At 56.7% G+C, this 15,227-nt stretch overlaps 1 protein-coding gene across 2 annotated transcripts; it reads right to left on the bottom strand.

Annotated features, from left to right (window-relative positions):
• Nucleotides 1–1,001: 1,001 nt before the first annotated feature.
• Nucleotides 1,002–12,025, bottom strand: PROC (protein C, inactivator of coagulation factors Va and VIIIa). Of its 2 annotated transcripts, XM_030800999.1 has the most exons (9): nt 11,959–12,025; nt 10,435–10,525; nt 8,997–9,163; nt 7,503–7,527; nt 7,273–7,410; nt 7,036–7,170; nt 4,093–4,235; nt 3,098–3,215; nt 1,050–1,943 (listed from the first exon to the last, which is right to left on the bottom strand). In XM_030800999.1, the coding sequence occupies exons 2-9, from the start codon at nt 10,502–10,504 to the stop codon at nt 1,354–1,356; spliced, it is 1,386 nt and encodes a 461-aa protein (XP_030656859.1). In that variant the 5' UTR covers nt 10,505–10,525; nt 11,959–12,025; the 3' UTR covers nt 1,050–1,353. The 2 variants fall into 2 exon arrangements, with proteins under 2 accessions (XP_030656858.1, XP_030656859.1); XM_030800998.1 differs by lacking the exon at nt 11,959–12,025 and having other exon boundaries at nt 1,002–1,943; nt 7,036–7,410; nt 10,435–10,519.
• Between the last annotated feature and the right edge of the window lie 3,202 nt (nt 12,026–15,227).

Raw genomic sequence — 15,227 nt, 5'->3', positions numbered from 1 at the left:
TTCTGTGATCATCGAGGCTGAGGTGTCCCATGGCAGACCTGCCAGCTGGATAGCCAGGGAAGCCGGCCTGGCTCAGTCCAGGTCTCAAGGCCTCAGAACCAGGGGAGCTGATAGCAGGATCCTCAGTACAGAGCTAATGGCCCGAGAATCTGGAGGGCCACTGGTATAAGTCTCAGAGTCCAAAGGCCTGACAACCTGGAACTGATGTCCAAGGGCAGGAGAAGGGTGTCCCAGCTCCAGGAGAGACAGAGAATTCACCTGTCCTTTGCCTTTTTATTCCGTCTGGGTCCCCAGCTGATTGGATGGTGCCCGCCCACACTGAGGGCAGATCTTCCCCACATAGTCCACCGACTCAGTGGCCCATCTCCTCCAGAACATCTCACAGACACACCCAGAAATCAGGCTTCGCCAGCCATCTGGGTATCCCTTCATCCAGTCAAATCGACACCTAAAATTAACCATCACACCCAGAGAGGAGAAAAAGACTTGCCTAGGCCACACAGAGAGCTAGACTAATTTTGGGCTTTAGATGAATTTTCTCAGCTTTATCTCACCACCATTTCTTTTCATCAGGTACTTCATGATTTCAAATCAGAGCATCCTTGACTTATTTCTGTCTCATCCAATTAGGCCTATCGGGCCAGGTTAAGCCAGAGCCTCTTTCTTACTGCTGTTCATGATGGTGTAACATTGTTCTTAAACAGCTTCCCCTGCGACACTGTGAGCTCATTCTGGGCTGAACCAACACTTTCTGGGTCTCTGGCTGCTTCCCTACAGAGCTAATGGTAGCCTCCACACCGAGCACCGTCGAAACAGCTGTCCTCCAGGACAGTGGAGAACAGAAAAAAGCATCCGGGTTTTGGAGTCAGATCTAGATTTGAATCCTGGCTCCACCATGTAAACCTTTCAGACCCCTCAGTGTCCTCCTCTGTGATATGAGCTAAACGTATCTGCCTCATAGCTGGGCTTGCTGGAAAGCTGGTCAAGCCTCACCTTCAGCATCCCCGGCTCGCACAGGCTCTTCCCAAAGCCCTGGAAAAGGCTCTGGCGGGTTCGTGGTTGTGTTTTTTATTGTTTTTCATAAACAGAGTATCCCCCCCAACACACACAGCTTTAGACCCCGCAAAACTTGGATCTGCTCCTCCACACCCCACAGAGTTGCTCTAGGAGTTAAGATTCTATTCATAAGGCATGTGACATACAATAGGTGCTCAGTAAATGTTACTTCCCTCCAGAAGAGCCCAAAAGAGGGAAGTAACAGACAGACAGAACAGCAGGCCGGTGTGCTTGTTACATGTCCCTTTAATGTCCCATCCATTGCCACGCAAAAGCCCAGCCCCGCCGGGAGGGTCGCTAAGGTGCCCAGCTCTTCGGGGGGGCTTCCTTGTCTCTGATGTGCCCGTGGATCCAGTCGAGGTAGCGGCTGACTTTGGTGTAAACGCCGTAGTTGTGAAGGAGCCCACAGCCCTCACCCCAGCTCACCAGGCCCACCAGGAACCAGGTGCCGTGGAAGGAGGCGACCATGGGCCCCCCACTGTCGCCCTCGCAGGCGTCCTGCCGGTCCCCGAGGATGCCCGCACACAGCATGTTCTCAGACACCATGTTGCTCATGACCTTGCTGCACTCATTGTGCGGGACCACGGGAATCTTGATGAAGTTGAGGACGAAGGTGCGGTTTCTCTTGGCCTCCTTCTCTCGGCTGCTGTGGTAGCCCCAGCCCGTCACAAGGGTCTCCTGGCCGGCCTGATTGAGCTCGCGCTCTGCAAGGCCACTGTCCGGGAGGCAGATGGGCACTATGGTCTGCGAGAGGGTGGCAGGCTGGGCCAGGCGCAGCAGCGCGATGTCATTGTCGGTGGTGCTCTTGCTGTAGTTGGGGTGGACGAAGACCTCCTCGATGTCCAGGTCCAGCTCCCACTTCTCCCAGCGCCGCAGGTCATACTCTCCTGCAGGGCAGAGGGCACAGTCAGAGTGGGCTGCGGGGAGCCTCTCCCCAATGGCACTTTCCCGAGGCCCACCCACTGCTGTGCCCCTGCAGGCCTGGGCAGAGGGCCTGAAGAAGTTCCACCCGGAGACTGTGCACCCACACGTCCCAGGCACTATTGCGGAGCCACCTGTCTATGCCGTGGAACCCTATCAACGGTGACTTTTCCTGCCAGAAGGAATGGCCAACGGGTGTCAATCCCAAAGGGGCAAGATGCTGGTCGGTTTTCAGGAGTCATGGAGCCATGAGACCAGAGAAGGAATGGGCAGCAGGGAAGCCCGAGACCCCTGGAAACCCCAGACACAGACCAGAGCCACAAAGGAACGTGGAGCAAAGGTAGCTGGAGAAACCCCAGGGGCAGTGAGACCCAGAGAGGAGGACGCCCAGAACATGGCACTGCCAGGGAGGACAGGGCCGGGTCCCACCTGAGAGAGAAGGTCCTCTCAGTCCAGACTGATGGTTCCCGGGGAAGAGCACCTGGGAATTCTAAGCCAAGCCCCACGGGGGGCCACTGGCCATAGATTATGCTGTAGGAAATGTGAATTTGGTCTTTCTCAATATGCTTTTTCTTCTTTTTGGCATAAAGAGTTGAGCCAGACCCCCCCCCCCGGCCCCCGCCTCCAGAAATTGCCATAGATCGGGGCCAATGCATAGGTGCCCCCAGCCTGCTAGGGAAGCAGCTTGTGGCTTTGGCAGGCGCTAGGGCTCCCTCTGTACAGCTCCATCCCCGTCGGTCTGTGGGAGGCCCAGCCCTGAGGCCAGGCCTTGCTGGTGTCTGCACCCAGGGGTGCTGAGGCCCACACAGAGCCTGCTCCACATGAGTGGGAATGGAGAGGTGAGGGTCTGTGTAGCCCCTCACTCATAAACATGTGTGTGCAGGTACCTGTGCCCAGAGTCGAAGAGGGCACCAGAGAACCCCCTACTGCGAAATACTAGGTGTACAGGGGTGGGCAGGGTGGGGGCACATAGGCCTCTTCCCCCCAAACACTTTCTGTGGAGCTCAAGAAGCCTCTTGCTTAAGCACCTGGGGAGCGGGGTCCCCCACACCTGAACAGCCTGCCTGGTCCCCCTACCCAGGCCTCTGGCAGCCCCCTTCTGCCTGGCTCCAGCCCATACCAAGCCTGACAAGGAGCTTCCTGGACTCATCCATGCAGTGGGCCGCTGTCAGCACCCAGGAGGGGTGGATGAGCACTGCCCCGCAGGCCAGCTTCTTCTTTGAGTCCAGCAGGACCACCTGGAATGGGGTGGGACGATGACATCACAGGGCTGCCTCCTGACAGCCTCCAGTCCAGGGCACCTGGGTTTCATATGCACTTTCCTGGGTTCCCTGGTCACATGGGCATAGGCTTAGGCCCTTTCTGGCATTTTCTATTTTTGCCCATTTTACAGTGTTAGCCTGTCCCAGGGTGTCTTCCTGACTTTGCCCATGCTGTTCCTGTACTGTTCATACTGTTCCAGTCACCCTCAGCCACACCCAACATCGCCCAGCGAGCTCCTCTCATCCTTAGAGGCTTGGCTAGGTCTTGTGTCTTCCAGGAAGACTTTGTGGCCCCCAGGCTGCCTGGATGTTCCCCTTGGGCCTCCCTCAGCCCCTAGCTTGAAGGGCCGTCCTGGCTCTGGTCCCACTGGGCTGCCCGGTCTTTGGGGTCCTGACCCTCGCAGAGTCTGAGTCCCCAGGGCCAATACCCCCACTTGTTGGTTTCTATCTCCCCCATGCCTGGCAGAGAGGGGAACCCAGTAAGTGTCAGTTCCCATGTGGAGGCTGGAGGGGTACTCAGGCCCAGCCCTCCCTCCTAGCCCTCTCCCATCAGCAGGGCTTCTGCCTAAAATCCCGCCAGCAGAGCACTGTCTTTCCAGCTCTTTTTAGAAACCGTAACCCTCCCTCCTGCAGACCCCTCCATGCCCCCATGCCCCTCCCCTCACCCACCCTGGCTGTTCCTCTCCCCTCAGGTTGCGTCCATCTTTCCCTGAAGCATACCCCACCTTTATCATCTCCCAAAAGCAATGGCAGTGCTTCCCTCCAGGTTTCTGCACCCTGAGCACAGCTGCCAGGATGGGCTCAGTGACCCCGGACCCAGCGCGTGAGCAGCCAGTGCTGCCTCGCCTCCCACCTGCCAGGGGCTGTCTCCCCGCCTGGTCATCTTCCCATCAATGAGCCGCGGATCTACTTGGTCTTCTTGGTCTTCTGTGTCTCGTTTCAGGTGACTGCGCTTCTTCTCCATCCGCTTCCAGGGCCTCCCACAAGGGAACTTCACTGAGGTAGGCAGAGGTGGTGAGGGGCCTGCCAGGCACTCCTCCCCAGATTGCCCTCCTGTCTTGGTCCTCCTCCTGCCTGCAGGCCACTTTGCCACAGTGCGGGGTTCAAGGAACCAATGATACTTAGACCACTCCATTAATATTAGCTATAAAACCCCTCCAGTCAGTCAGTCAGTCAACAAACAGTACCGCCCAATGGCAAGAGTTAGGCCAGGCAGCATCGCCCACTGGCTGTGTCTCCTTACATAGGTGGTTAAACTTCTTAAAAGCTCATTGTACCCCAGGGCTGTTGGGGGTCATCCCTGGGATTAGTAAGGTCTCAGGCTGGGATGCTGCTGAGCTTCTCGCAGAGGAAAGGAATTATAGGGAGAAGGAGATGAGCATTCTTGGAGAGCTCCTACAGTAGGCATGGCATGTCTGTGAGGCCACCCTGCCAAGAAGAGAGCGCATACACCATGGAGAACTGAGGGCTGGAAGGTCGGCCCGACTCTGCTCAAAATGGGCCTTGAATGCCAAGTCCAGATACCTAGACTTAAAAGAGCAATGGGACATCATCCGCCGGGGAGCTGCGTAATAACAAGAGAATGGAGAGGGCACAACAGCAACACAGTTCCAGAAGCTTACAGCAGATGGATGGACGCGGTAACTGACTTGGCAGACTGGAAAGCAAAAATCTCAGCCTGTGATGGGGGCGCCCAGAAGCTGAAGGACTGGACCACGGAACCATAGGGGGCCGTGGGGCTTCCAGGAAGGCAGGGCAGGTGGGAGGGCATGTTGAGAGTTTGTAAGAGAAACAGCGAAAGCCCTCCTCACTGGCTTGACTCCCCTCTCCCTGCCTGCAGAAGGTGAACCAGAGACTGACTAGGGACTTCAGGCCCCGCCTCAGGAAGGAGTGGTGCTCTTAGCTGACCACAGGGAGTCACGCAAATGTCCACAGCCTGCACAGGAGCCAGCTCCCCCGCCCCACCCTGCTCCGAGGGGCCGAACACCAAGGGTGAGCGTCTTCTATCCTCCAAGAGCTTGGAGGAGTCCTCTTAGAAAGCAGCCTGAAGGCCGGGCGCGGTGGCTCACGCTTGTAATCCCAGCACTTTGGGAGGCCAAGGCGGGCGGATCACAAGGTCAGGAGATCGAGACCACGGTGAAACCCCGTCTCTACTAAAAATACAAAAAAAATTAGCCGGGCGTGGTGGCGGGCGCCTGTAGTCCCAGCTACTCGGAGAGGCTGAGGCAGGAGAATGGCGTGAACCTGGGAGGCGGAGCCTGCAGTGAGCCGAGATCGCGCCACTGCACTCCAGCCTGGGTGACAGAGCGAGACTCCGTCTCAAAAAAAAAAAAAAAAAAAGCAGCCTGAAGGGAAAGCCCTCACGATCTGGGGTTCTGCCAATGACAGGACCTTCCCACGGCCTTGCAGGAAACCCACAAGCCAACAGGCCCACCAGGCATTTCTTTGCAGCTTCCTGGAAATCTCTAATTATTTCAAAATAAAAAGTTAAATTTTTAAATCTTTTTTTACTTTCTTTAAAAATAGAGACAGGGTCTGTGTTGCCCAGGCTAGTCTCAAATTCCCAAGCTCAAACAATCCTCCCACCTCATCCCCTCAAAGTGCTGGAATTATAGGTCTGAGCTACTGAGCCTGGCTGAAAATTTTTTTCTGCAGAAGAATTGAATTATAAAGTTGTAGAAAGTTCCCTGAAAGAGGCTGGGTGCGGTGGCTCACGCCTGTAATCTCAGCACTTTAGGAGGCCAAGGCAGGTGGATCACTTGAAGTCAGGAGTTCAAGACCAGCTTGAACAACATGGAGAAACCCCTTCTCCACTAAAAATATAAAATTGGCTGGGCATGGTGGCGCATGCCTATAATCCCAGCTACTCGGGAGGCTGAGGCAGGAGAATCGCTTGAATCCAGGAGGTGGAGTTTGTGGTGAGCCGAGATCACGTCATTGCACTCCAGCCTGGGACAAGAGTGAAACTCCATCTCAAAAAAAAAAAAAAAAAGAAAAAGAAAAAGAAAAAAGAAAGTTCCCTGAAAGAAAACACAAAGTCAAATAGATGGGAAATAGAAGAGACAATAAAACTAGAGGAAAGAGGTCTGAATAATGGGAGGTCCAGAAAGAGAAAACAGAGGAAGTAAAGGGGAGATTGTAGAAGAAATAAGTAACAAATGTCCCTGGAGGCAGAAGATAAGAATTTCCACATTGAAAGGGTCCACCTTTTAATGAGAATGAAAAAAGGACCCATGCCAAGGAACAGCATGCTGAAATGTAAGAGTTGTAAAACTCTGATTTTTAAAGTTTCGTACATATATAAATTTGATTAAAATGCATGAAAAGGAAAATATAGAAGAAGGCAGAATCAGGATTCTGTTCTCTCCTCAAGGAAGCAAGGGGGTAAAGAGGGAAATGCGATGCACGCTGGACAACGTCAGAGAAAATAAACGCAGCCAGGCTACATGGAGGAGGACGCTGCAGGCCTGGCCCCAGATACGCTCAGACTGGGGAGCGGAGCCACCACTGGGCTCGCGCTCCGGGAGGTGGCCCCAGGTGCGCAGGGGCGCCCGGAGGAAGGCGGGGACGCCAGGAAGAAAGGAAGCAGGGAAAGCAGAGGGCGCGCCCAGCTCCCGGGCTGACTGCGCTAACAGTGGCCCCGGTGTTGGGGCGCGTCTGTCGCTACCCCAAGGCTCAACTCTGTTCCTCGCTCCCTCGCTAGAAACCCTCCGCGCCGCGCCCCGTCAGGGGGCCTGCCCACCCCGCCCGCGAGCACCCAGCGTGATTCCTGGGCGATGTATTGGGGGCTTCTCACCTGCGGGCTGACACTGCAGGAGGTCGTCCCCCAGCTTGTAGCCGGGCGCGCAGCTACAGCGCCGCCAGCCCACCTCCTCTAGGCAGTAATGCGTGCAGCCGCCGTTGTCCAGCGAGCAATTGAGGAAGCTCACCTCTGTGGGCAGGGGAGGGCGCGGGCAGCTGGCGCTGGTGCCGCGCCCCCAACCCGGCCCCAGCCCCGCCCCGCCGCCCGCCCGCGCCCCGCTCTCCCCCTCACCGCGCTGGCAGAAGCGGCCCTCCCAGCCGCTGCGGCAGTCGCAGCTGAAGCTGCCAATGCCGTCGATGCACGTGCCGTGCCCGCAGCACAGGCTGGCACACGGGTGCTCCAAGGGCAAGACTAAGCACTGGTCACCGTCTACGACACAAGGCGGGGTAGGGGGTCAGCGGCCAGAGACCCCGAGGGGCGCGGGCGCCGGTAGTCCAGCCGGGGATCTAGAACGCACTCACCGACGTGCTTGGACCAGAAGGCCAGCTGCGGAGAGAGCAGGCAGCGTCAGGCGCCTGCAGCCGGTGTGCGGAGGGGGCGCGCCCGGGTGGGGCAGGGCAGCCGGTGAGCGGCCAGGGGAGGGGAGGGCTTCCAGACAAACAGGGATCGACGCCCGATGGTCGTCGGCTGCTAGGAGCTGGTGCTCCCTGCCCCTCCTCCGCCCTCCGGCGCCACCCGCCCGCGCCCAGCCTCCATCCCACATCCCTGGAGCAACACCCTCTCCCCATGCAGCTGCAGTGCTGCTCTCGCGACTGTCCACTCCCACAGCAGCCTCTGCCATGCAAGGGACCCGAATCCCTCAACGAGTCACTCGACCTCCTTCCAGCCCCATCACTCCCTCTGCCTGCGGGCTTTGGGGGACCCCTGAGCATCTCGCCTTTCCCTAAGCCAGTGTTCTTCAGAGTTGGGGGGACGGGGGCAGAGGATCTGCGTTCGTAACCAGGTACCAGGGTTGCTGCTGCGACTGCTGCAGCTGGTCCGGGACCACCCAGCCCACGTTGAGACCCACGGCCTGTGCCTGATGCCTGCTCCATCAGAGAGGCCAGCCAAGGCCTGCTGGGGCTGAGAGACCATGGGTGAGGTGGGAGCACGGTGGGGACTTGACGTGATCAGATATGTGCCTGCAGAAAGTCACTTTGGCTTCTGCCAGGGAGGCTGTTGGGGAAAGAGGTGGTGGGGATGGAGGGGAGCAGATGGGGGTCCAGTCAAGGAGGTGGAGGCTGAGGGCAAGAGAGGGTGAGGCCAGAGGGTCTCCTGCCCTGAAAGCCTCCACTGGAAAGCATCCCTGGATGCCTTGGAAGGGGGCCCAGGCCGTGAACAATTTTCAGGTCCTAGTGGCTGAAGCGATCCCCAGGGACAGAGCGGGCCTGAGCCTTGTCTCGGGAAGCCAGCCCCGTTACCAAGCTCACCATACTACCTAGGGCCACCTCCACAGGACTCTGGGGGCTCCAAGGGACTCTGACCCTTAGACAAATAGGACACAGACCCTGTCTTCCGACCCCCTGAACAATCAGATTTTCTCCCTTTGATGTGAGGCACAGGAGTGAGCGATTTTATGTGGACAGAAGTGAGTCTCGGTCACACACACACCCTGATCAGCAGAGGCATGGGTGGAAGCAGGATGGTCTTTGGGTCCCCTCTTTGTGAGATGGGAAGGGGAGGCAGTGGTGCCCAGTGGTGGCTGGAGGGTGGACTGAACCACCTACATTGTGGCTGGCGGGAGTCCCCACCTAGGGTCGCCCCACACTCGTTCCTGGAGCTTCTTCCTGAATTCTGTTTCTTGCAGTCACATGTGTCTGGCCGACACCATAGGGCCAGAATCCTAATCGCTCCACTCAGCCACCCCTACAACTCCTAAGAGGGCCTCAGCATTGAGTCCCCACCTGCTCCTCCAGGCCCCTGCTGGTCACCAGCTCACCCCTGAGCTTCATCCTCTGGACCCATGGTGGCCTTACTGTGTCATCCACATTTTGGAAAATTTCCTTGGCCTCCTCGAAGTCACAGATCTCCTCTATGCACTCCCGCTCCAGGCTGTTGGGACGGAGCTCCTCCAGGAAGGAGTTGGCACGTTTGCGGATCCGCAGCACCTGGTGGGCACGCTCGCTGCTGGAGAACACTGAGTCTGGTTTTGGAGGGAGGGGGAGCTCACCTTGGTGGAGGGGCCTAAGAGGGGCTGGGGCCATGAGGGGGTCTGAGGAAGCAGAGGTGGGAGAGCCTGGGAAGGTCTTGTCTCCGCCCCCTCAAGGCTCATTCTAATTCTAGGTCATGGCTTGGCGCAGGGGTCCTCTGCTCTTTTCCTCCCGAGGAAGCAGATGGCAGTTGGAGGATGAAGCCTTGCTCTGAGATGGACAGGCCTCCCTGAGAACCCCACGCCGACCTCTGTGTGACCTTGAGCCAGTGTCTTTACCTTTCTAAGGTTCAATTTACTCATCCAAAAACATGGGGATGAGACCATCATGTAAAACATCCAGTACAGTCCCTGGCCCAGAGATAAGCACTCAAGCCCTGGCTGCTGCTCTAAAGGCTGCCAAGTTAAATCATCTCACTGTTCCGCCAGTACACCAAGTGCAGCCCCATCTTGACACATCCCCCCAGTCTTCCTCTCCTCCCCCAACCAAGTATTCCCCATGTTCCTCCCCTTGGGCAGGGACACCTGGAGGATAGACAGCCCTATCACCCAGGAAGGGTCCCCAAGTGCCTCCTGGGCTCCACGAAGTGTCTGTCTTGGGTGCAGGGCGCAGTTAGGAGGGAGGGATCAAGTTGGGGGTGTGAGCAAGAAGGGATGGAGGGAAAGGCATCCTAGAGGGAGGGTATGCCTGAGCTGAGGACACCTTGGGAAAGGGTGGGGGTGCAGGTCCCAGGCAGATAAACAGCTCAATAAAGGCACAAATGAAACCAACAGCCTGGTGTGGCTCTAGGGGCCCACGTGTCCTGCAGACCTCCCTAAGAATCATGGCCTCCTCCGGTTGGCTGTGGAGACCAGGAAAGGGGTTGGGGCAGGGCAGCCATGAGGCCGGTGTGCATTTGAGTAGGAGAGGCTGTGCTGGATAATGTGGGTGGTAGCCTGGGCCTGGGGTCTTCACAGTTGAGGGAATGAGTGGGTGGAGAGGGAAGGCCCAGGGGACTCTGTGACCATCCCCGTGTGGAGGAGGGAGCTTTAGGAGGTCATCGCGGGGCTCCCTGCCATCACGCATGCCTGCCCTGGCAGCCCCTGTGTGGCACCCTGGCAGCTGGCCTACCTAGGACTTGTCAGTTGATTCCTGCCATTCCCATCTGCCCCTCACCTCACCCAGGCCTCAGAGAGATGCTGGAAGCTGTGAAGGCCTGGGCAGATGCCCACCAGGGCCTTGTAGAGGGCACAAGCGTCCCGGGGTAGGGGTGGGGTGGCCTTACCAAGAGGAGCTGGTGTGCCGGAAATTCCCCAGGTGGCCACGAACAGCAGGAGGCTTGTGAGCCGCCACATTCCGGAGGCGCTGGCACCTGTCTGAGGAGGACTTCTGAGCTCTGGGCAGTGCCTACCCCTGCTGCTGCTCTGCCTGCACCCCCAGGTGGAAGTGGAATGAAAGGGCTGTCCCTGTGTGCTGGCTGTCAGGGCGGAAGCTGGGATTGAGGGTCCTTGTTCACTAGACACATAGCCACCCTCAGAAGGCCTCGGCTGCCTGCTCTGCATAGGGCTGAGGTCACACTGCCTGCCTAGAAAGCAGCTCCAAAATGCGGTGGAGAGGGCGCCAGGATGTTTGTGTCCTCCCCGGGGACAGTGGGGTGGCTGCCTCTGCCGGTCTGATGACTGGGCTGAGAATATTAGCTAACATTGATTGGACATTCATGGTGTCTTTCAAACAATTTTTACAGGATTCACAGGGCAGGCCATGAAGCCAGACTGCACAGTGCAAATTCCAGCTCCAGCACTTACTGGAGGGCAATGTTGGGCAAGATGCTTAACTGCTCCACGCCTCAGTTTCCTCATTTGTAAAACGGATGGAATAACGTGTTGTATTTCTGCCCTAAAGGGTGTTGTGAGAATTAAAGGAGTTAGTTCACATAAAGCTCTCAAAACAGGCTTTGCACATAGCTCATGCTCAGTAAACATGAGATATTATGACTTCAGTTAAGGCTCACAACCACCCAAGAGGTAGCTGTTAATGCTGTCAACCCCATTTCATAGAGGGGGAAACTGAGACTCGGAGGAGTTGAGTGGTTTATTAAAAATCCAACCCTAGCTGGCCTCCATTGATTGCACAAGGAAGTCACCAAGCCAGGGGATCGATCAGATTCTGTCCCCCATCCTCCAGGAGTAGGGTCTCACACCGTCAGTACACTGCAGGCACCAGACTCGGAAGAGTGAGGCAAGGTCCTGGGTATCCATGTTTACATCCACGCATTACTCGCAGAGCCAGGACTCAAGGCAAGGCCTGTGTGGTTTTAGGCCTGGAAACTCAACCCCTGCCCCAAACCACCGGGTGCCCCAAAAGGCCATAGAGATAGCCCTGGTGGCCAGAGATCAAGGAGCCCTCCCCAGTGGATAGGCCACGTGGCCCTCTGCACACCCTGCCGGACCCTGCTCTCCATTCTTGCCGACTCCCTCTGAGGCTGCTTCTGAGATTTGTTCAAATCCGACACCCCCAGAGGTGGAAGTGGAGTGGGGAGAATGGAGGGTCCTGGGCTCCAAACTGTCTGTTGGAATGGCCCTGGGCCCTGGGGACCCTTGGCCTGGAAAGAGGGAGGCGCATGGCAAAGGGACCTGGGACTGTGGCTGCCAGGCCTGGCCTGTGGAGGGCCTTGTGTCCTTTTACCCCAAGCTCAGGCTTGTCGAGCACCCTGGCTGGAGGATTCAGCCCTCATCACCACCTAGCTCTCTTCTCCCGGGGGCAGCCCTCCCTCCACACCCCTCATAGACCTGCCTGAAGGGGGACTCACAGGGGCAGGTCGTGGAGATACTGCAAGTTCGCCGTCCTGCCGCCATGACAGCCTGGAGTTCGAGTTAATCCATAACCACAAATATTTGCTTGGCCCTCAGCACTGAGGCCTCCCTCTCCACAGACAAACAGTGGCACTAGCACTCTTGGTCCTAGCTCAGCATGGCTTGGTCTGCCCGAAGCCCACCTCTGCCCACCAAGGATGCCGTCCAGCAGGGAGGGAGGTGAGGACAAAACCCTTGACAAATGTGGTCTCATTTTAGCTCCATAGTGGCTGGCTGAGGGAGGAATGTTGTCCCTGTTTTTCAGATGGGGACATTTTTACCCGGAGATATTGTAGTTTGCCCAAGATCAGCATAACAGGTAATATTCCATATTTCATCAAATCTAAGATGCCATTAATTATAAGAAGCATGTATTTATGTGCCACCACATAAGAAAAAAGACACTGTCCCAATGACATGCCATCCCAATCTCTGATACGTAAAATCATGAGAAGATGCTCCTTTTTGGGTCCCCAGTGCATGGGTGCTGAGCACTGGGCTCCACCCTCACCTCCAATTGCTCACAAGTCACCCCCCAACCCCCACCCCCAACACACACACACACAACTGCACATAGCATCCCTCTAACCTCTGTTTTTCAGGTAAGAACACTCAAGTTTTGCGTTACTTGCCCAGATTCACTGAGCTGGTAGTTGGCAGATTTAATTTGAACTCAGGTCTTGCTGCTTCCATTTGGCCCCTTTTGTGGACCAGTAAGAAAAATGAACGGGATTCCAGAAAGGCTGCAGCAATTTCCTGGCCAGGGTGCCAGAAGGGAGAAGGGTGAAGGGCAGAAATAAAGGGTCCAGCTCAGCACCTTTGCCTGTGTCCTGCAGTCTATCAGCATTTATTAAGCGTCTTCCTGCTCCGAACTGGGCTGCACCAGAGATGCCCCCCTTTCCTCCCTGCCCTACCTGTTCCTGGGAAGACTTGCCCACGTTCCTTCTCAAAGTCTGCACCTCTAAACGGGGCATGTGACCCTGCCTCGCTGGCTTCCGTTGATTGCACAGGGAAGTCACCAGCCCAGGGGATCGCTCAGAGGAGTAGGGTCTCACACTGTCAGTACACCGTTAAGTACCAGACTCGGAAGATTGAGGCCAGGTCCTGGGCATCCATGTTTACGCTTAGAGCAGAGGAAGCTGATGAGAAGGAAGATGCAGGTGTGCAAAGGGAGGCTGAGGCCACGGACACCTGGAGAGTCCCAGGGAGCAGCGAAAAGAGGCCCCTGCCTCCTTGTGATTGGTGGCACATCCTGGCTTCGGGTGCAGGAGGGTCCCCATGCCCTCCTAAAACCCTATTCCTCCTGAAGTTTCTTTAAACTGGCTGGAACAGCTTGTGTTGATTGTAACCAGATGCCTCCTGCTGAGGCACCACACCATGCTGGGCTGTGGTGGTACCAGGCCCTCCTAGAGGAACAGGGTAAAACTCTAACACTCTAACAAGTCAGGCCCACCTTGCCCAGGGGCAGGTACACATAGGAAATGCTTACAGAATTCAGAGGAGAGGGCAATCAGTACAAGCTGGCATAGCCAGGGGAGGCTGCCTGTAGGAGGTGACACTTCAGCTGGACATCAAAGGGCAGACAGGAGGAAAGACATCCCCCCCCCCAACCCCACTCCAGGTTGGGAGACAATGGGGAGACACAGAACACAAGCAGTTGGGAGGTGCTAGGAGGGGGTGGAGGTGGAGAGGAGGTGGAGGGTGAGGCAATGGATTTTGAAATTGAGACTATGAGAAGTGGAGAACCAGGAGCTGTTTGTGACAGGCTGTGGCAGCTGCCTAGAAAAGCAGAGACAAGCTTCTGGGAACTCAGGCAGGAAGCATGAAGACCCCATGCACAACCACAGAAGGCACCAGCTTGTATGTCCCTGTTTGCTCCAGGCGTCGCCCCCGCAAGTCTGCAGAGATCACTGCCCTCTGCTTTGCCTTCCAGGCACAAGATGTGGGTATTCTTTTGGCGCCGCTTCCCTTCCCCACCAACTTCTCGCCCTCCACTCCTCCCCACCCCAGCACAGGCAGCCGCTCCAGGGCAAGTCTATGCAGGCTCCACACATTGATTCTGACCTGCATAATAGACTCTGCCCGGGGCACCCATGTCCAAACCAGCCCAGGTGCCCAAAACACTGGCACCGGTACGAGCCAGGGCGGCTGCAATGCTCCCAAGTGCCCAGTGCTGGGGTTTGGGGGTGCCACGGCTTGGGAGGCTGCCCAGAAGGCGGAAGGGTCCTCTGCAGAGCTCTGCACGCCTGTCGACCGACTGGGGCTCTGCACGGCGGGCTGCGTCACGGCCGCCTCTTCGGCCGGCAGCGCAGGAAACCCCGTCACCTTCTCGAGGCGGGGACGGTCCTGCCGCCAGCCGTTCCTGTGATCCCAGGGTAACTGCAGTTACACCTGGTTCCAGCCGGGGGCGCCGCGCCGCTCCTGCGGAGGAGCCAGGCGCCCTTCACAGGCGCGGCCTCACCCGCTTTGCTTGACAGGTGTGAGTCGTCCCACGTGCGCCCGAACGCGGTCAGGTCCACCCAGGAAACCGGAGCAGGACTTCGGGCAGCGAGCTCGCTGTGAGCTAGAGAGCAGACGGACATCTGTGGCTAAGGAATTCGCTGCATGGATGAAGACCCAAGCAAAGGAGATAGAACCAGATGTATGTGGAGCAAGGCCAGCCACAACTACCGGAGCAGGCGGTGTTTCAAAGCCCTCAGCTCTGGAGTCACGTTCACACAGCCTTAAACCTCCGCTAGCCTTTTTCTGACAGGGGGATTTAACTTCCCTGCGTCTCAATGTCCACATTTGTAAAATGGGGTCAGCGTCCATCTCAGGTGACTAAGAGTCACGTTAAATCTTTTATTAATTTTTTAATTAAAAAATTTTTTGAAACAGAGTCTCTCTGGCTCTGTCACCCAGGCTGGAGTGCAGTGGCGGGATCACAGCTCTCTGCGGCCTAGATCTCCTGGGTTCAAGCGATTCTTCTGTTTCAGTCTCCTCAGTAGCTGGGATCACAGGCCCGTGCCACCACGCCCAGCTAATTTTTAAAAATTTTTAGGAGACAGGAGGTCTTGCTGTGTTGCTCTAGAACTTCTGACCTCAAGTGATCCTCCCTCCTCAGCCTACTAAAGTGCTGAGATTACAGGCGGGAGCCACTGTGCCTGGCCTTATTTTTAAGTATTTTATACAAAGTGGACATGGCCTGGGACTTAACAGGTGATCACTCAACAACAATTTCCTCTCT

This window comes from Nomascus leucogenys, chromosome 20, assembly GCF_006542625.1.
Source record: "Nomascus leucogenys isolate Asia chromosome 20, Asia_NLE_v1, whole genome shotgun sequence".
Taxonomy (NCBI): Eukaryota; Metazoa; Chordata; class Mammalia; order Primates; family Hylobatidae; genus Nomascus; species Nomascus leucogenys.
Note: the sequence above shows the minus strand (reverse complement) of the source record. Positions and strands in the feature narration are given on the sequence as shown.

Bases quoted from the DNA above. Each gene is read 5' to 3' on its own strand.
- PROC (XM_030800998.1), bottom strand. From the start codon at position 10,504: ATGTGGCGGCTCACAAGCCTCCTGCTGTTCGTGGCCACCTGGGGAATT. The intron at 9,164-10,434 runs GTAAGGCCACCC...CTCCAAAACCAG, and splicing joins CGGCACACCAGCTCCTCTTG to ACTCAGTGTTCTCCAGCAGC. The intron at 4,236-7,035 runs GTGAGAAGCCCC...TGCCTACCTCAG, and splicing joins CCTGCAGTGTCAGCCCGCAG to TGAAGTTCCCTTGTGGGAGG.